General features: G+C 40.3%; 1 protein-coding gene across 1 annotated transcript in view; it reads left to right on the forward strand.

Moving 5' to 3' along the window:
• Positions 1-22185, forward strand: part of LOC108707873 (interferon alpha/beta receptor 1-like) — a 38904-nt gene that overhangs the window by 4929 nt on the left and 11790 nt on the right. Inside the window, exons 2-5 of the mRNA XM_018245928.2 lie at positions 11841-11973; positions 13519-13709; positions 15304-15449; positions 20187-20328. Coding sequence (XP_018101417.2) covers positions 11841-11973; positions 13519-13709; positions 15304-15449; positions 20187-20328 — 612 coding nt within the window. The remainder of the gene's footprint in view (positions 1-11840; positions 11974-13518; positions 13710-15303; positions 15450-20186; positions 20329-22185) is intronic.

A 22185-nucleotide genomic window follows, 5' to 3' on the forward strand; every position in this document is an offset into this window, starting at 1 on the left:
AAGCTGTCTGGTTGCTAGGGTTCAACTTACCCTAGCAACCATTCATTGATTTGAATAAATGGAATATGAAAAGGAGAGGGAATGAATAGAAAGATTAGTAATAAAAAGTAGCAATAACAATAAATGTGTAGCTTTACAGAGCATTTGGTTTTTTAAATGGGGTCAGTGACCCCAATTCAAAAGATGGAAGGAGTCAGAAGTAAAAGGCAAATAATTCTAGAACTATATAAAAAAAAAAAAAAATAATGAAGACCAATTGAAAAGCTGCTTAGAATCAGCAATACTATAACATGACTTAAAGGTGAACCATCCCTTTAAAGGGACATGGAACATGTGCTAGGACAGAGCAGAAGGGGCATTGCCTTGTTGCTATCTGTGCGTGGGGGTCAGTATACATCATAGTGCAGCCTTGGTATAACCGGTTGTTTTTGTGTCTGTTTTTGTTCAGTAAATAGTAGCTGAATCTCCCAGACAAATCTCTGCTGGCTTCTGCTACATCGTTTCAGGCCTGTAGTGCAGAGAATATCTGCCAGAAAGATATTGTTTTAAAAGCCAATACATTTTACGAATAATTTTAAAACCATCCGTTGATAATGTTTTATTAATGAACGCTAGAGATTTAGAACGCTTTTTAGATTTACATTGTCTTTGAAAAAGTTAGTTATTAGGTGAGCTTGTAAGGGTAGTGACACACGGGGAGATTTGTTGCGAGAGAAAAAAAAGCGAGTGTCGCTGACATGGTGATGGCCTTTTCTCTGTCGTCTAAGGGGGACACAGGGAACGATGGGGTTAAGCTCCATCCTCCAGGAGGCAGGACACTTGGTAATATTAATTAAGGGGCGTGCCATACTTGGCTTAACCCCGCACACTGTGCTGAAGCTTCAGTTTTTCAAGTGTCCTGCTACCAGGAGGATGGACTTCCCCTCTGGGGGAAGATTTCTTCGGTCAGCATCGGCTGACACCCGGGGTGATACCAGGAACAGGGCTACCTGCTTCCTAAGGGTTAGCCCCCGCCATGGAACAGTCACCGGGGTAATTCTTCTAGCCATGCGGCTATATCAACCACCCAGACAATGCCTGCTCCAAACTTGGTTGACAGAAGGTCTGGCCGGTGTTAACTGCTACTGAGGTAAGCTGTCCGGTCTCCCCCAGTATCCATATGCTACTGTGGCGCCGGTTTCCCCCCCTCCCCTCCCCTCCTCCCTCTACCAGCCAGTCGCCATGCCCTCCCTTACTCTCTGGGCCCAGACACGATTCAACAGGGGACCCAGAGGGAGGCTGCGTCTGCTCTGCTGCGCATATCTTACCGATGGAAGAATGCGGCTATAGTTGAGCCTAATTCCGCATCAACGCGTCTCGTTATTGGCGCCATTTAGTGCGCGACGCCATTTTCAAATGACGTTCGCGGTGGAACGCATTGCGTTCCAGCAGCCATCTTGCGCACTACACTGAGCGGGCAGACACGCGCCGCACAGAGGGAGCAGAAGTAACTGCTCGGTGCACACAGAGCGACTGGCAGCAAAGGAGGGGAGAGACTCTTACCTTTCCAAAGGCAAGACACCACCAGAGACTATCACGGCTCACTCCACAAGAGCCATGGGAGCATCAGCGGCCTGGCGCAACTCTGCCTCAATGGATCAGATCTGTAGAGCAGCCACCTGGTCCTCAGTTCATACCTTTACTAAATTTTACAGACTTGACACCACTTCTTCAGCTGAGGCCTCTCTAGGCCGCAGGGTGTTGCAGTCTATTTTGCATTAATGTTCAATCTGGCTCGTCCCACCCTGCTGTTTTCCTGGGACTGCTTTGTTAAGTCCCCATCGTTCCCTGTGTCCCCCTTAGACGACAGAGAAAATAGGATTTTTTGCTACTCACCGTTAAATCCTTTTCTCTGTAGTCGAAAGGGGGACACAGGGCTTCCCGCCCTAGGACGAGCCTTTGACCAGACGGTCGTGTCCAGGATAATCCCTGGCTTTCATTCTGTCATAGTTGTTATCAGTTAATTTTTTCTTAGGAACAAACTGAAGCTTCAGCACAGTGTGCGGGGTTAAGCCAAGTATGGCACGCCCCTTAATTAATATTACCAAGTGTCCTGCCTCCTGGAGGATGGAGCTTAACCCCATCGTTCCCTGTGTCCCCCTTTCGACTACAGAGAAAAGGATTTAACGGTGAGTAGCAAAAAATCCTATTTTTGCAAGCAAAGATTTTGGGCAACTTTGGCGTCCCATAGTGCACCACGGTTCTTCAACAAGATCAAAGAGCCTCTCTGCGTCAAAGAAATTGCATTTTCTGCGGAGTATTGTCGTACGAGTATTGTGCGTATCTTAGCATGCGAATAATGAGTGAGCGCGTGGTCGCTGGAACAAAGAATGTGAAATTGCCGCCCTAGAAATGACGTCCATACGTTCTTGCATAGTTACGACATGCATACTACCGAGGCTACTAATCTCCGTGTGTGTTTTGCTAGCGCAGATTTTAACTACTTCTGAATAGCCAGGCGTTTTGGGACTACATCGTGGGGCAGATTTATCAAGGGTCGCATTGAAAATTCGAATGTTCTTGTTTTTTGTAATCAAAACTGTCAAATTCAACTAGGGAGTTATTAAAATTAGATTTGAGTTTTTTTAAAAAAAAAAAAAGTTGAATTCAATTTTCGATATTTATCATACTCTGGCACTTTAAGAACTCAAATTTGACTATTCGCCACCTAAAACCTGCCGAATTGCTGTTTAAGTCAATGGGAGACGTCCATTTGAGTTGAATTTGAAATTCAACCTTTGATAAATGTGTAGCAGCTGGCAATTTAAACTTTTCTCTACGGCAAGACAAAACTAAATGGGAGGGAGTAACAGGGTTTAAATTCTGAACGGAACATGCTGTTAACAGTGACACCTATGACTGAAGTGCCGGAAGGTACGAAACGCGTAAGGTGGACCGTGTGGGGTCAGTATGTATCTAATCTTTTAATGCAATCTTGAATAAACTTTTTGTTTTTACTTATGAAAAGCCTTGGGACATATATCTTTGGATATAGCCTTTTGTAAGACAAAAGACTCGTTTAAAAAACGCGGACGACAAATCTCCCCGTGTGTCACTGCCCTAAAGAAAGAAATGACAGATACTGCACAGAGATAACACCTTCAAATAACTGCTTACGTCTTTACTTAGAAAGGTTCCCTCCGTGCTTTCTAAATATCTGTAGCGAAAACCTTCTCATGTTGGGCCCTTTGTTATGTTTTCCATTAAACTGACCTTTTAGTGCTTAGAAACACCTCGCCGCAAGCCATTGTTTGTAACTGTAGTGTAATGAGCACACAACTTCCGCACAGGCCACAGACCCACAAGGTGTTCCCTCCCCCCCCCCTTGTGTTTTTTTTATAGTCATTTTACCACGTTTGTGGCAGGGTTAAATGTGTTTGTTAGGTTTCTGTTTTGCATAACTTTCAAAGCAAAAACAGCTCAAAGTAATGCCCAAATTCTGCACATATACAGTGTAAAATGAATCTACACATTTAGGGGTTTATTTACTAAAATCCAAATTTATCTCATATTTTATTTAAAAAAAAAAAATTATCAAACTCCCATGTTGGATTTGACCTTATTTATTAATAAAACAACGTGTTCCGTAAGTTTATATTTTGCATAACTTTCACAGCAAAAACAGCTCAAAATAATGTCCAAATTCTGCACATGTACAGTGTAAAATGAATCTACACATAAAGGGGTTTATTTACTAAAATCCAAATTTATCTAGTATTTTATTTAAAAAAAACCTCAACCAAACTCCCATGCTCAATCTGAACTTATTTATGAATAAAATAACCAGAATGAATCAGATTGCGGGAAAACTCGATAAAATTAAGCGCATTTTTCGGGATTTTCTCCCCAAATCGCTTGATTTTTTTTTTCCCTAAAAAGTTGGATTTTCAGGCTAAACTTAGTGCAGACCACGATAACTTCAATTTGGGATAGCTGCCTCTCCCATTGACTTATACAGGACCTCAACAGGATTGAGATGGTGGATTTTCAGATTTATGCTTTTTGCACCATCGGGGTATAATAAATCTTGAAAAATTCTAGTTTTATTTTTTTCCAAAAATCATTTTTGCCCCAAAAAGATACATTTGAGGTAAAGTAAATAATCCCCTTAAAGGGATACTGTCATGGGGAGAAAAAAAAATTCAAAATGAATCAGTGCTGCTCCAGCAGAATTCTGCACTGAAATCCATTTCTCAAAAGAGCAAAACAGATTTTTTTTTTATATTCAATTTTGAAATCTGACATGGGGCTAGACATATTGTCAATTTTCCAGCTGCCCCAAGTCATGTGACTTGTGCTTTGATAAACTTCAATCACTCTTTACTGCTGTACTGCAAGTTAGAGTGATATCACCCCCCCTCCCTTTTTCCCCCCATCAGCCAAACAAAAGAACAATGGGAAGGTAAACAGATAGCAGCTCCCTAACACAAGATAACAGCTGCCTGGTAGATCTAAGAACAACACTCAATAGTAAAAACCAATGTCCCACTGAGACACATTCAGTTACATTGAGAAGGAAAAACAGCAGCCTGCCAGAAAGCATTTCTCTCCTAAAGTGCAGGCACAAGTCACATGACTGGGGGCAGCTGGAAAATTGACAAAATGTCTAGCCCTATGTCAGATTTCAAAATTGAATATAAAAAAAATCTGTTTGCTCTTTTGAGAAATGGATTTCAGTGCAGAATTCTGCTGGAGTAGCACAATTAACTGATGCGTTTTGAAAAAAACGTTTTCCGATGACTGGATCCCTTTAAATTGTGCTATCATATAAAAACCAAGCCCTGGTGGCAGATGAGTGTTTGTTATTTTTCAAATGTGAAATCATTTAAACTTACTTTACAAAACTTGAATGTGGGGCACCGTGATTAAAAAAGCATATTTGTGAGCTATAGAAAGGGTGGGGCTTGCTGAGAAGTAGGTGGGGTTTGCGTGGATAATGGGGGACCCGATATGTCGGTTTTGAAAGCACCAAGCCTGAAGGCACACGTGATATCTGTCACATTATAGAAAGAGACTTTGTATTACATGTGTATATATGTTATCACAGCTGTTCTATATAAGCCAATTCCGAATAATCAAATAGCTATGACACTAATTTTCATTGCTCCCATAGAGTGCGGTTTTGGGGGGAAAAAAAACGCCATTTATTGTATAGTGGGTGAGATGGGATGCCAGTTAACATGACCTGCGAACATTGGTGATTCGATTGGTTAAGAATGCTAATTAGACATATTGTATTAGTGCAGTGATCCCCAACCAGTAGCTCGTGAGCAACATGTTGCTCTCCAACCCCTTGGATGTTGCTCTCAGGGTCTTCAAAGTAGCTGCTAATTTTTGAATTCAAGGCATGAAAGCAAGTTTTAATTGCATAAAAACTAAGTATAGTGCCAAGTAGAGCCTCTTGTAGGCTACCAATACACATAGAGGCTACCAAATAGCCAATCACAGCCTGTATTTGGCACCCCAATGGACTTTTTCATGCTTGTGTTGCTCACCAACTCTTTTTACATTTGAATGTGACTCACAGGTAAAAAAGGTTGGGGACCCCTGTATTAGTGAATTCGCTGTTACAAATTCATATAAGAAAATGATCTGATATTAATTAAAGTACATGTCAAATCCAAAATAAAATGAAAACATAATTCTAAGCAACTTTACAATATACATTTATTAAACATTTTCAGTACTTTTGACGTTATTTGTAAAAACCATTGCTATTGAAAGCGGCATTTGCTTAAAGGAGAACTAAACCTTGAAAATTAATTTGGCTAAAAATGCCTAATGTTATATACTGAATTTATTGCACGAGGCTAAAGTTTCAGCTTGTCAATAGCAGCAATGATCCAGGACTTCAAACTTGTCACAGGGGGTCACCATCTTGGAAAGTGTCTGTGACACTCACATGCTCAGTGGGCTCTGAGCAGCTGTTGAGAAGCTAAGCTTAGGGCTCTTTAAACGGTGGTCACCTTTAAATTAACATTGTATGTATGTGTAAAATTGGCAATTATAAGCAACTTTTCAGTTGTCTCTCTTTATTATTTTTTTTTATAGTTTTTTAATTATTTGTCTTCTCTTTCCAACTTTCAAAAAGGGGTCACTGACCCCATCTAAAAACAAATGGACTGTAAGGCTACACATTTATCTTTACTCCTGCTTTTTATTAGTGATATTCGTATTCAGACCCTCTTCCTATTCATATTCCATTCTCTTATTCAAATCAGCGTATGGTTGCTAGGGGAATTTAGATACCAGCAACCAGACTGCTAAAATTGCAAACTGGAGAGCTGCTGAATAAAAAAAAAAGATAAATAACTTCAAAACCACAAATAATAGAGAATGAAACCCAATTGCAATATGTCTCAGAAGATCGCTCTCTACATTATACTAAAAGTTAACTCAAAGCTCATGAGCCCTTTAACACCTGGTTGTTACTTTTTAAACAATGTTGCCAAAGTCTGAGCTCCGACAGCTGCCTTGTCTTACATTGTATCAACAGTCTGAGCCACCAGGGCAGAGACTGGAAAGGGATAAACACTGCTTTCAATAGCAATACACAGGGCCGGATTTACCCTCCTTGCCCCCCTAGGCCCAGCTACTGTGCCGCCCCCCCCCCCCGCGCGCATTTTCTGGATGTGAATCTTTTTCCAATCAGGACATTTATGCAAAAGTGGATCAGATGGATCAACTAGCAGTTAGGCTTGTTTGAGATATATCTATATATATATATATTCTCTATATATAGACACCTTTTTATACATAGATGCAGAGAGAGATGTGTCCCTTGTTTTGATAAGTTTGTCAATTGTGCTACAGTGGGCAGCCGCAGCATCAGTTAAATTTTTATTATAAAATAAAAAAGTCAAATCTTGGCAGCATCATAATCTTTGTAGTTCCTATTTCTCAGCAGACATTATCCCTTATAATACATGAGTGATACTCCGAGTTCCCTGTGTAACTCAGCCTGCAGCCTTGTGCCTTTATATGGTCACAGAACCCCTCAGTGACTTCTAATATCCTTATAATTTACAGTAGGGGGTACATTATCTCTTATAATACATGAGTGATACTCAGAGTTCCCTGTATAACTCAGCCTGCAGCCTTGTGCCTTTATATGGTCACAGAACCCCTCAGTGACTTCTAATATCCTTATCATTTACAGTAAGGGGTACATTATCCCTTATAATACAAGTAGGAAGCAGGAAAGGGACATAAAAAAATCTGTAACAGGTTTAGAAGTTAGAACACTTGTGATTCTGCACCTCCAGCAAATCTGCAAGTTGACTATGACATATTTCTCTACATGGCCGATATACAGCAGATCTGCAGGGGAAATATTAAATGTACATACCAGGAACAGATCACCTTGCTGGGACACACGCAGCACAGCAGAGGCAGCAGCAGCACGAGCACAGAGAGGAGTGGGAGGGGGCGGAGCCACAGCGGGAGATAGGCTGGAGGAGCGGTCCTAAAGCCAGCCGGATCTATCAGGAGCAGCCGACTTACACAAGATGTTAGGGAATAGGGGGCGCCTTCTTGCCGCCCCTAAGATCTTGCCGCCCTAGGCCCGGGCCTAGGGGGCCTTTCCCTAAATCCGGGCCTGGCAATACATATACAATAGTGACTCCCTACACCCGCGCCCGCCCAAGCCAGACTTCCAGCTTCCATCCGCCGATGATGTCACGAAAGGGGCGGAGCGAGCAGGCGCGCGTCTAAAAAAGGAAGTTGGAAATCGGCAGTGTAAGGTGGCAGGAAGAAGAGCTCAACCCGGACCCGCCACCCGCAAATGGGGGTGCGAGTTCGTCCTGAAGCCACAGGTATCGGGCCGGCCCGCAATCACTAATATACAAATAACTAAAAAAAACATGGAAAAATTGTTGTGAATGTACATTGCATAGTTGCTTAAAATTTGTTTTTTTGGTTTGACATTCCCTTAAAGGGACCGTAATTAAAAATAAATGAATTATGACTTTGGTTTAATAAACAGGAACACATCTCCACCACATCGGATTTACACTATATTTTTGTGTAAAATCAAAGGGAAAGCGGATGTTCCCAGCCTGAAGCCACAGATTGAGGCCGTTACAATCAGCCTTATGCATTTATGTAGTTTGTGGTCAGATAGACTTTTGTTGTTTTTCTTCCCCCTGAGATTCTGTAGTGATTTCCATGCGAATAAGCACCGCAGACATCAGAACACAATGCCTTTTATCATCTCTGCGTCTGCTGCATTAGTCATTTCTAGAAAACTGGTTTCAGCCCCACCGTGGCAAATAATATATTCCTATTATGCAATAGATAAGGGCATTAGAAGTGACAAAGGAGTTCCATGCCCATATAAAGGCACAGGGCTGCAGCCCAAATGCATCGGCTGGGACTGCGTTGTACTATTTCAGTTGATACGGGTTTCTGTGCCAGAGTAAATTCCCACCGCATGACTGACAAATTCTGTGAATAAGTGAGTACATTATGGACTCAGTACCACCCACACAGGATATTAAAGGGATTCTTCTAAATCAGCGGTCCCCAACCTTTTTTTGCAAGGACCGGGGATGGGGTCAGAGGGGCGGGGGAGGGGTTGATGGGTCAGGGGTGGAGTCAATGGAGGCGGGGTCGTTTGGGCGCGCCTTGTTTTTGAGAGCTGGGTTCGGCGGCCCAGTGCAGGAGCGTTCGCTGCCCGGTTCTGGGCCATGGCCCGACGGTTGGGAACCCCTGTTCAAAACTACACTGTTTACACAGCAAATAATTCACTCTACAATATAACATTTCATTCCTGAACCAGCAAGTGTATTTTTTTTTAGTTGTAATATTGGTGTGTAGGTATTTTTTTTTTTTTTTATAATCCTCATTAAAGCTTCTTTATTCTTATAAAGCTCATTGCAAATGGTACCGTGCATTAACCAAATTCCCCCCCACCAACCATGTAAGCCAAGCTGTGACTGGTTGCACACAAACAGTGCACGGGCTGCTTTAAGGGGTTATTCATCTTTAAATTAACTTTTAGTATGGTGTAGAGAGTGATATTCGGAGACAATTTGTAATTGGTTTTCATTATTTATTATTTGAGGATTTTGGGTTATTTTAGTTTTTATTCAGCAGCTCTCCAGTTTGCAGTTTCAGCAGTCTGGTGGCTAGGGTCTAAATGACCCTAGCAACCATGCATTGATTTGAATAAGAGACTGGAATATGAATAGGAGAGGCCTGAATAGAAAGATGAGTAATATAAAGTAGCAATCGCAATAAATGTGTAACCTTACAGGGCATTTGTTTTGAGATGGAGGTCAGTGACCCCCATTTGAAAGCTGGAAAGAGTCAGAAGAAGAAGAAGAAGGCAAATAATTTAAAAAAAAAACTACAAAGAAAAAAAAAATGAAGTCAAATTGAAAAATTGCTTCGAACTGGCCGTTCTATAACATACTAAAAGTTAACGTAAAGATCAACTACCCCTTTTAGTTGAAGGAACAGTAACACCAAGAATCGAAGTGTTTTAAAGTAATGAAGATGTCGTGGAGTGTTACCCTGCACTGTTAAAACTGATGTGTTTGCTTCAGAAACACTACTATAGTTCATATAAACAAGCTGCAATGGTGGAAATTGAAAAAAGACTATATGGCACAGGTTAAATAGTGGATAACAGATAACACCATTATGTTCTACAGAGCTTATCTGCTGTAACCTGAGCCTTTTCTGCTTTGAATGGCTGCCCCCATTGCTACACAGCAGCTTATTTATAAAAACAATAGTAGTGTTTCTGAAGCAAACGCAGCAGTTTTACCAGTGCAGGGCAACACTGCATTATATTTTTATTACTTTAATTTTTTTATGTTACTGTTCCTTTAAGGCTGGAGTGAGTTTCCTTGTCCCAGAGCTGTCCTATTGTGTTATAAAAAGAGACACACTTAAATGTCCTATCAATAAAGGAGGCATGGCTGACTGAATAGGGTTGTAAACAGAAATTTCTATCTCTGGGACAAATCGATTGGTCCAAGAGACCTCCAAATCAGTAGGGATGCACCGAATCCAGGGTTCGGCATTCGGCCTTTTTAAGCAGGATTCGGAATCGTCCGAATCCTTCAGCCTGGCCGAACTGAATCCGAATCCTAATTTGCATATGTAAATTAGGGGCGGGGAGGGAAATTACGTGATTTTTTTGCCACAAAACAAGGAAGTAAAAAATGTTTTCCCTTTCCCAATCCTAATTTGCATAGGGTTCGGATTCTGAATTCAGCCGAATCTTTTTGCAAAAAGTGGATTCGGTGCATCCCTACAAATCATGAAGAGCAGAGGGCATGGTTGGAGGCGTGGCCTGGGCAGGATTAGGGCAAATCTCAAAACGACTCATCTGCTTTAAAATACCACCTTTGCTGTGTAAGACTTGTTATGTTGTTTCATATATTTACTTACTTTTTTTTCAGAAGCAGTTTAACCTCCATTGGTACTAGTTTAAACAGGATAGGCCCCACTGGGAACCTGTAAATGGGAGTGGCTTGTGGGGATATAGGCAGGGTTTGGTTGAATGAGGGGGTGTATCTGCTATAACACACCAAGAGAAAAGACCCCCACAACTCTGCACCAGTATTAATATCATAAAAGGCAATCTTTATTGATATAAATTACATGCTAGAATAAACCATGGTACAAAAAACCTAAAAACAATTAAAAATATAAAGCCACTCTTCTCCCCTCCCCTTCCATAATCGGACCACAATTCACAATCATTTATTGAGCGACCCAAAACACCCGGGGTGTATACAGGCTCTAAGGTCAAAAAAGCTAGGCAACAAATTATAGTCAGACCACTACTTCCTGCTTTGCAGCTCTCCTGTTTCTACTGATTGGTTACCAGGCAGTAACCAATCAGTGACTTGAGGGTGGCCACATGGGTCATAACTGTTGCTTTTGAATCTGAGCTGAATGCTGAGGATAAATTGCAAACTGAATGAACAGTTATGTCCCTTATAGTCACTGACTAACTCAGAGTTAGAGAGCTGAAAAGCAGGAAGTAGTGTTCTGTGTATTATGTTACACATCCAGTCACTCCAGCCTTTATACATTACATTTTTTGGCTAACTAACTATATTAGAAACATTTTTTATTTAGCACATACTATCTATTAACCCAGTTTTTATTTTTATACTGAACTGTTCCTGGCTTCTGCTAGAGTCCTGCGCGGAACCAATTTCAAAGACCCGAACTTACAGTCCGCAAACCGAACCGCAACCCGCATATTTACCCACTTTGAACCGCTACCCGCCCGGATCTGCAACTGTCTTATCCGCAACCCGCCGACCACCATCAAACAGGAAGTGATGTTGCTGCAAACCGAAAGTGACATTGTCAAAAGTGGGCGGGGACAGAAACATGTTTTGTAAAACTTTAAAAGGAGTAAAATATAGACAATAATACATAAGATAAGAAATTTAGATGAGACCCACGACCCACAGACCTGTGACCCTCAGACCCGCATCTATACCCGCACCTGAAAATCGTGCCCTTTTTTTGTGGGTAACCCGAGGGTATTCGCAGGTACCGGACCCATTGCAGGACTCCTGCATTGTTTACACCTCAAATTCGATGTACTTTGGCCATAGTAGCCATTGCTATAGTAGAAATACAACTCCCAGCATCCTTCTATATCCTTCAGCCTCTCTGTGTGAGCTTCACTCCTTCTCCTATTCTATGACTACAGCAACTATTCTGCTTTTTCTTTTTTATATACATTGGCTTCATCTCTGTGCAACCAACCTCCTCTTTCCGTTATTCATGCTATCTTTCTCCACAAACCCCTTCTCCCTCTTTTGCAGGTCTAACTTACCCGGAGCCGCCTTTCAACGTAAAAGTCCATAAGTTCCCTGACAGATATTCTGTTGCGTGGGACTGGAATAGTGGCAATAGAGAGGATGCTAAGAATGTGACATTTTCTGTGTTTGTCCACAAGTATGTAAACCTGTAGCATTATTTGAATGTGGGGAATAAAAATGCTAGAAAATGATGTACCATTGGCCTTAGTGGTATACAGCAAAAATGCCTAGGCTACACGATTAGTGGTTGCTTATATATATATATATATATATATATATATATATATATATATATATATATATATATATATATATATATATATATATATATATATATATATATATATATATATATATATATATATATATATATAATATATATATATATATATATATATATAATAGATATGGTTAGTGGGTTTGGGTGAGAATGTGAGGGACGGGCTGCAAACACGATGATTATTTAATAAGCATATTGCTTGAATAGAAATATATGCAAATGATTTCTCTTTGTTGTTAAAGCGATACTTTCATGGAAAAAGATGTTTTTTTTTTTTTAAAACACATGAATTAATAGTGCTACTCCAGCAGACTTCTGCACTGAAATCCAGTTCTCAAAAGAGCAAACAGATTTTTTTATATTTAATTTTGAAATCTGACACGGGGCTAGACATATTGTTAGTTTCCCAGCTGTCCCCAGTCATGTGACTTGTGCCTGAACTTTAGGATGGAACAACTTTCTGGCAGGCTGTTATTTCTCCAACTTTATGTAACTGAATCAGTCTCAGTGGGACTTGGCTTTTACTATTGAGTGCTGTTCTTAGATCTACCAGGCAGCTGTTATCTTGTGTTAGGGAGCTGCTATCTGGTTACATTCCAATTTTTCTGTGGTTTGGCTGCTGGGGGCGAAGGGAGGGGATGATATCACTCCAACTTGCAGTACAGCAGTAAAGAATGACTGAAGTTTATCAGAGCACAAGTCACATGACTGAGGGCAGCTGGGAAACTGACAATATGTCTAGCCCCCTGGCAGATTTCAAAAGTGAATATAAGAAAATCAGATTTCTCTTTTAAAAAAATAGATTTCAGTTCAGAATTCTGCTGGAGCAGCACTATTAACTGATGCATTTTGAAAAAAACATGTTTTCCCATGACAGTATCCCTTTAAAGTATCCCAGGGAATACTGGGAGTTGTAGTCCAACAGCAGCTGCTAAGCCAATGGCAAAGGTCCTTGCATTAATAAAGTAGGGGGGGGGTTTATATAACATAATATAAGGTAGTCCTGCCTGTAAATTACTTATAACTTATTTGGGACTGACCTGTGAGGGTTAAATAGATAATGTAATGTTGTATTTTACAGACTTGCATAATAAGTATAGTTGGCATGATTTACCCACTACATACAGCCCTGATTTGTTCATAATCCACAAGCAGTTTCTGGCCTGGGAATTTCCCCCACTCGTTTCTGCTGCTGCTGCTGCTGCTGCTTTCACTTTCTGTCTCTGTCAATATTCACTGAAATATAAATATGAGACCAGTCAGTGTAATCTGAAACCAGGGACAGATAGAGATAGAGAAAGAGCGAAATATATCTAATGTACAGATAGTCAGGAAAAAGGCGTATATTATTCCCCTGGCTATAGATGCACCAAACAATAGACTTTTTATATTGTATCTTAGATTAAAAAACAAAGCCTTTTCCAAGTTTTGGAGCAGTGTCCCCGGATGCCTTCACATTCTTCATCAGAACTGTAGCATTGACCCAGCGCTCGTAGATACTGACAAGGATTACAAAGTGCAAGTCCGAGCCGAAATATCACAAATTAATTCTGCATCCTCAGATCCCGTTATATTTTCTCCAAAGGTAGCAGGTAAGGAAGCAAGCCAGGACTCTTTTATAGAAATGCCTATAATAAGCAAGCTAAAGGGATACAGCTATAGGATCTATTATCCGGGATACTTGGGACCTGGGGTTCTTTGGATAAGGGATCTTTCCTTGATTTGGATCTCAATACCTTTTAAAAAGGGGTGGTTCACCTTTAAGTTAAAGGGATGATGTCATCGGAAAACATGTTTTTTTTCAAAACACATCAGTTAATAGTACTACTCCAGCAGAATTCTGCACTGAAATCCATTTCTCAAAAGAGCAAACTGATTTTTTATATTCAATTTTGAAATCTGACATGGGGCTAGACATTTTGTCAATTTCCCAGCTGCCCCTGGTCATGTGACTTGTGCCTGCACTTAAGGAGAGAAATGCTTTCTGGCAGGCTGCTGTTTTTCCTTCTTAATGTAACTGAATTTGTCTCAGTGGGACATGGGTTTTTACTATTAAGTGTTGTTCTTAGATCTACCAGGCAGCTGTTATCTTGTGTTAGGGAGCTCTTATCTGGTTACCTTCCCATTGTTCTTTTGTTTGGCTGCTGGGGGGAGGGGGAGGGGGTGATATCACTCCAACTTGCAGTACAGCAGTAAAGAGTGATTGAAGTTTATCAGAACACAAGTCACATGACTTGGGGCAGCTGGGAAATTGACAATATGTCTAGCCCCATGTCAGATTTCAAAATTGAATATAAAAAAATCTGTTTGCTCTTTTGAGAAATGGATTTCAGTACAGAATTCTGCTGGAGCAGCACTATTAACTGATTCATTTTGAAAAAAATGTTTTTTCCCATGACCGTATCCCTTTAACTTTTAGCATGTTAAAGATTGGCCAAATCTAAGAAACTTTTCAATTGGTCTTCATTATTTATTTATTTTTTTTATAGTTTTTGAATGTATTTGCCTTCTTCTTCTAACGCTTTCCAGCATTCAATTACGGGATCATTGACCCCATCTAAAAACAAATACCCTGTAATCTTACAAATGTATTGTTATTGCTACTTTGTATTATTCATCTTTCTATTCATGCCTCTCCTATTCATATTCAAGTCTCTTATGTGAATGCATGCATGGTTGCTATAGTAACTTGGACCCTAGCAACCAGATTGCTGAAATTGCAAACGGGAAAGCTGCTGAATAAAAGACTATATAACTCAAAAACAATAAATAATAAAAGAAGAGAACCAATTGCAAACTGTCTCAGAATATCCCTCTCTGCGTCACATGAAGTGAACAACCGCTTTAAATCATTTGGGTCAGGCCTTGGTTTAGAAGGGTGGGTGCAGGTAGAGACATTTCAAACCCCTGCATCATTATTTTCTATGGCCCGCCAATGAAACTGACTTCCAGGGCTACTCTCATCCAAATTAGATGGAGATAGCGTCCAATGTTTTGGGTTATTTAGGTTTATGGTGGACATAAGTAATAGAAAATTGTTTTTTTCCCCCGTGCGAGGCCCTTAAGGCTTTCCTCTGGTACTCTGTAGTACTTTCCTTTTTCAGAGTGTAATCTCTGCTGGCAAAGACCATAAAGCTAATAATAAAAGTCCAATCGGCATTCGAAAAGCAATTCTTTGTATTTTAGGAGAAATCCCTCCTATCGCTGTGCGTGTGGAACACATTGATGGGGGCATCAGAATAGAAGCTACCCTCCCTAAAACAAAGGGAGATTGGTATGATGCTACGTTGTACTATACCTTGTTGCTCTGGACAAACGGCTCTATAGAGGAGGTAAGGCTCGGATCATAGGCTTAGAATAAGCAAATCTTAATAACCCTGACATATACACGTATATGATGTAATGCTACAGATAACTGTAATGCAGCAGAGTAGTAAAGCAAATAGGGCAATTTACTCCGTTTCTGAAAAATGTCCTATTATTATTATTAACATGTATTTATATAGCGCCAACATATTGCGAAGCACTGTAAAGTAAATGTGATTATACAACTACATCACATGAATTACATAAATAGAATTTATGGAGTAACAAACATCACAACCAATACAGGTACAAAAAGGTGAGGAAGGCCCTATGCATAGGCATACAGTCTAAAGGGAAGGGAGTAATACACAAGGTGTGGGAGTGGGCAAGATCGAATTGTGGGTGAGAAATGTGGTATTGTATGTGGTGTTGCGTTTGGTAGTTAAGCAGAGTGAGGGTAGGCTTCTCGAAAGAAGTGCGTTTTCAGAGATTTTTTGAAAGCAGAAAGGTTGGGAGAAAGTCGGACAGACCGTGGGAGAGCGTTCCAGAGGAGGGGTGCAGCTCTTGCAAAGTCTTGAATGCGAGCATGTGAGGAGGTAATGAGAGAAGAGTTGAGTAGTAGGTCAGTAGAGGAGCGTAGTAAGCGAGTGAGTGAGTATATAGAGATGAGTTCAGAGATGTAGGGTGGGGCAGAGTTATGAAGTGCTTTGAAAGTCAGTGTCATTAATTTGAATTTGATTCTGAAAGGTAGCGGAAGCCAGTGCAGGGATTGACAGAATGGCGAGGCAGAGGAGGAGCGGTTGCTGAGGTGTATGAGCCTCGCAGCAGTGTTCATTATGGACTGGAGAGGTGACAGTCTCTGGAGGGGGAGGCCAATTAAAAGAGAGTTACAGTAGTCTAGACGCGATATGATGAGAGAGTGAATAAGAATTTTGGCAGCGTCTTGGGTGATAAATGATCGTATTTTGGATATGTTCCTTAGGTGTAAGTGACATGATTTAATAAGTGACTGGATATGAGGAGTGAATGACAGGGCAGAATCTAGGATAACCCCAAGGCACCGGGCCTGGGGAGAGGGGGTGATAGTGGAATTGTTAGCTGTGATGGATACTTCGGGGATGCTACTGGTGTTAGTTGGAGGAAAGAGAACCATTTTAGTTTTAGAGAAGTTTAATTTAAGGTAGCCTTGCGACATCCAGGTAGAGATAGCGGACAGGCAGGAGGAGAATGTAGAAATGAATTTGCTGGTAGTCATGGGGATGCCTCCATTTCCTTTTCCGTAAGCAAGCCCAGTCAAGCAGAATGGCCAGGGTTCAGTATTGCGTTGGTGTGTTTAGCTAAACATGCTCTGCCAGAAACTGTACATTGAACGCTTTTCCTCGGCTAGAAGTGCAGTCGTTTCACCAGTGCAACAGCAAGGGATGGGCACAAAGGGGTTTTAAGGGGGTTTGAAATATTTAAAAGTTAAAGCAGACCTGTCGCCCAGACATTAAAACCTGTGTAATAAAAGTCCTTTTCAAATTAAACATGAAATCCAAATTTTTTTTTTTTTTTTTTAATAAAGCATTTATAGCTTTTTTAGAAATTCCATTTAAACATCTCAGCTGTCAATCAATTATTGCCTTAGGCATAGGGGCGGAGCATACAACTACTTTCACTTTCCGTTCAGCACTTACTAGTTGTCACTGCTCTCCCCACATTCCCCTGTTCTCTTTACCATTTAATTGTGTAACCAGGGCATGGGGATGGACATCAGGTCCTCCATTCTGGTGCACAAACAAGATTCTGAGATGATACAAGGCTTGTCTTAATAACAGTGTCCACAAAATGGCTCCTGCCTGCTTGTTATAATTATGAGTTTCCAGACCAAAGGAAACAACATTCAAATAGTTTATATAGTGTAATTAAAATTTATTTTGCTTGACAAACGTGATAAAATAGGATTTGTAATAATTTATTCTGGTGACTTTAAGCCCTAAGAACAGGAACCGGCACGACCACCAGGTCCAGACTGAGATTCAAAATAGGCCCTGTCAAAGTACACAGAGGCCCAAACAGCATTGCACTTTTGCAATTTATTTATATTTGTTTTGAAAGAACCTTTTTTGAGACAGAGACTTTAAGGGGGTTATCTACTAAAACCTGAATTTATCTCATTATTTTAATTAAAAAAAACCACAACCAAACTCCCATTCCTTTTTTTTTAATAAAATAAATCGAATCAGGGGAAAACCCCGATAAAATCGAGTGAAAACCCGAATCATATGAATTTTTCGAACTTTTCTCCTGAAAAGCCAGATTTTTTGGAGTTTTTTCCCAAAACTCGGAAAAAGTTGTATTTTCGGGATAAACTCACTGAAGACCCCGATAGCTTAAAGGGATACTGTCATGGGAAAACATGTTTTTTTTTTTTCATCAGTTAATAGTGCTGCTCCAGCAGAATTCTGCACTGAATCCATTTCTCAAAAGAGCAAACAGATTTTTTTATATTTAATTTTGAAATCTGACATGGGGCTAGACATATTGTCAGTTTCCCAGCTGCATGTGATGTGCCAGCTGTCATGTGATTTGTGCTCTGATAAACTCTTTACTGCTGTACTGCAAGTTGGAGTGATATCACCCCCTCCCTTAAACCCCCCCTAGCAGCCTAACAGAACAATGGGAAGGTAACCAGATAGCAGATCCCTAACACAAGATAACAGCTGCCTGGTAGATCTAAGAACAACACTCAATAGTAAAATCCAGGTCCCACTGAGACACATTCAGTTACATTGAGTAGGAGAAACAACAGCCTGCCAGAAAGTAGTTCCTAAAGTGCTGGCTCTTTCTGAAAGCACATGACCAGTCAAAATGACCTGAGATTCACCTACACACCAATATTACATTGTTGGTTCAGGAATGACATTTTATATTGTAGCGTGAATTATTTGTAGTGTAAACAGTGTAATAACAGTTTAGAAATAAAACTACATCATAAAAACCAGAAGAGGACCACACCATTGCAATCCTCACCCAACAGCATTTTCTAACCTGCCTGATATAGATTTTCAGCCAGATATCTGTGGGGTAAAGTTATTAGGAGCCCCTTATTCCCAGGGCAATAAGCTGTCAGCATGCTTGAGAAGGACAGAGTCAACTTTTATCAGCCTGTGGGAAATGCCTATTTGTCGATCTATTGCTTCCTATTTGCTTAAAGGAAAAATATACCCCCGAACAATGTAAGTCTTTATAAAAAGATTTTGCATAAACCAGCTTATATGTAAAACCTTGCTTCATGTAAATAAACAGCTTTCATAATAATTAACTGTTTTAGTAGTATGTGCCACTGGGTGTTCCTAAATAAAAAATTGCCATTTTAAAAAATAAGGGCAACCCCCTGGGATCATACGATTTACTGTTCACACAAACTATTTATGTTAGGTCACATGAGCCAATTAACAGACAAAGTTGTATCTTTTGCTTCCTCACTTCTTCCTGTTACAGTTAGGGGCACATTTACTTAGCTCGAGTGAAGGATTAGAAGGAAAAATATTTCGAATTTCGAAGTATTTTTTTGGCTACTTCGACCATCGAATAGGCTACTACAACCTTCGACTTAGATTCGGACGATTCGACTAAAAATCGTTTGACTATTCGACCATTCGATAGTCGAAGTACTGTCTCTTTAAAAGGAAGGTCCCCATAGGCTTTCTAGGCAATTTGGGATCGAAGGAAAATCGTTCAATCATTGGATTAAAATCCTTCGAATCGTTCGATTCAAAGGATTTAATAGTTTAGATTTTTCCTTTGATCGTTCGATCGAAGGAATTGTGCTAAATCCTTCGACTTTGATTTTCGAATACTTAACCCTCGATATTCGACCAATAGTAAATGTGCCCTATAGAGTTGCAGTATTTCTGGTCAGGTGATCTCTGAAGCAGCACACAGACCATCACAAAATGGTGGTTCAAGACAAGAGATGCCACTTAATATGATATAAACTATCTGTTGGTTAAATGTTCATTTTTGGGGGTAAAGTTTTCCTTTAAGGGGCCCTGATTAAATGTTTTACTTAATGGGAAGAGGAGGCTTGAACGTTTAATTGGTACAACAGGATTGTAGGTTTTCTTTTTCAGGATATATTCCTATAATACACAAAAGCCATGAATATCTTGTAAATTATATAGTGAATAAAGTACCCCCTCTTTTAAAATATAAGGATATTATAAGTTACTGAGGAGTTTCATGACCATATAAAAGTACGAGGCCGAAGGCCGAGTGTTTTTATACAGGTCATGAAACTCCGAGGTAACTTCTAATATCTTCATATTTTACAACTGGGGGTACTTTATTTATTATAATACACAAGTATCAGTGAGTCATGTGACAGAAATGACATCAGAACTCACCGTTTATAACTGATGACATCACTACTCACCGTTTATAAGGATATAATTTACAAGATATTCATGGCTTTTGTGTATTATATCCTTATAAACGGTGAGTTCTGATGTCATTTCTGTCACATGACTCACTGAAACTTGTGTATTATAATAAAGTAGCCCCAGTTGCAAAATATGAGGATATTATAAGTTACCTCGGAGTTCCATGACCTGTATGGGCCTCGTGCTTTTATATGGTCATGAAACTCCTCGGTAACTTATAATATCCTTATATTTTACAAGAGGGGGTACATTATTCACTGTATATCTTTGGGGCATAACTCGGCGTATATTGTAATTCTTTATCCCAGTTTGCAAAGGAACTTTTTTCTTTAATTTTAGAGAAAATTTATGCATCCCAAATTTGATCTTTATGACCTCACTCCTGGCGAAAACTACTGTTTCAAAGTATATGTGTTTGACTTCGTAACAGAGACGAGAGGCAAATTTAGTCCTGAGAAGTGTTTTAAAGTGGAAGCACTAGGTAAGTGTTTCTTTACTGCTCTGGGATATCTGCCTTCCCCTCTTAGGCACATTGAGGGGTTTGTATATATTAGGATGATTCCATATATGTGGGGCACAGATCTGTCATCTTCTTGGAGACCCTATCGTAATACTTGGAATTTGGCACATACGTGGTGAGTGTAATATTCAGATAATTAAATATTTAGCCTACCTCCGCCCATGGAAATGCATTTCTTTTCTGCAGTGCTGAGTGGATGGGGCTTTTTTTTTAATCTACCGGCTGCAGAAGAGAGAAATAAGTAAGTTATCAGTGAGTCAGCAAACTGACACCTATCTCATTAGGAAGTGTTAATGGGATTCTGTCTGATCGTCAGAATAATAAAGGCCTGATCAAAACCAAAACGGTTTTTAACATAGCATACTAGTCAGACTGTACTGTCAGAAACTTTAGGTACTTTTAATGGCATTTAACAGGAACCAGAGCCTTGCTATTAAATGGGTGGTTCACCTTTAAATTAACGTTTAGTATGTTATAGAACACCCAATTCTAAGCAACGTTTCAATTTGTCCTCATTATTTATTCTTTATAGGTTTTTAATTATTTGCCTTCTTCTTCTGACTTTCCAGCTTTCAAATAGGGGTCACTGACCCCATCTAAAAACAAATGCTCTGTAAGGGTAAGGGCACACGGGCAGATTCGGGGAGATTAGTCACCCTGACGACAAATCGTCTATTCTTCGAGGTGACGATCTCCCGAACTGCTTTCAATGGAGATTGTGTGTTCGTCAGTCCACGAGTTTCCCAAATGGCCCACGTATCTAAATGTTGCTGGACTTGATTTTGTATCAAACTGCCTGTTACATTTTGTCCTCAGATTCCCCCTTACAATACTTGTCATACCTAACATGGAAATATTATAACAATTACTGTGCAATGTTCTACAGAAGGTTTGCCAATGAACAGATGTAATTGAACTGTACAGAGCGGTAAATATACTGTATGCATTACTGAGTGAAAGAAGACAACAGGGGAAGTGGCAATTACAGGGTTAATTGGTGTATTTTGGTTATGTGGGGTATTTTTTTTTTTTTTTTTTTTAAATTATATCTTTCATTATATATTTAAAACCAATCCATATTGTTAATGATAAATATTCCTACATAGATTCTGCTCTGTGGATTTTCGGTTTCAAGGTATTGTATTTTATCTTCAATAATGAAAATAAAACGGAGAGGACTGGTTTAGGGCTGTGACATACCGGGGAGGGCAAATGATGCGACGGGCGGATTAAGATGGGGCGAGTCTATGGTGCTCTATCTCAGGGAATCCTGCCCGGTTTTCCTAATTTGGAAAACTGAGCAGGCAGTTCTGAATCGGACATTCCTTTGAAAAAAAAAGGCTGTCCAGGTCAAAACGGGACCGGTGGCAATCCAGGGCTGGTTACATTGATGTCCAGAGCCCAGCAGTTTCCAACAATTGTAGCAGTTTTGTCGCACACACTAAAAAATGCACATTTCCCTTTTTGCTTCTTGTGGTGTCCTGTAGTGATGTTCCGGTGGAATTTTTCTTGCCCCGCACCCTCCCAACCCTAACCTAGCCTGTTCCACCCCCTCTATCTCAAGTCTATAAATTGACAGCCCGGAAGCTGGCAGAGCCGAATTTTTTTTTGCAGTAGCCGGCCCGACCCCCAGGCTAACTACCCCCCCCCCACCAAGGAAATGCCCCATACTCCATACTTACCCCTCGCCGCAGATTCTTCCAGTGAAGTTCCACGCATCCAGCGTTCTCGGTATTTCTGCGCATGCGCAGTTGGAGCAGTTTGCCGGTTTGCGACGACTGCGCATGCGCAAAATTACACGGAAATTGACGATCTCTC

The sequence above is a fragment of the Xenopus laevis genome, chromosome 2L (genome assembly GCF_017654675.1).
Source record: "Xenopus laevis strain J_2021 chromosome 2L, Xenopus_laevis_v10.1, whole genome shotgun sequence".
In the NCBI taxonomy this organism is placed as follows: domain Eukaryota; kingdom Metazoa; phylum Chordata; class Amphibia; order Anura; family Pipidae; genus Xenopus; species Xenopus laevis.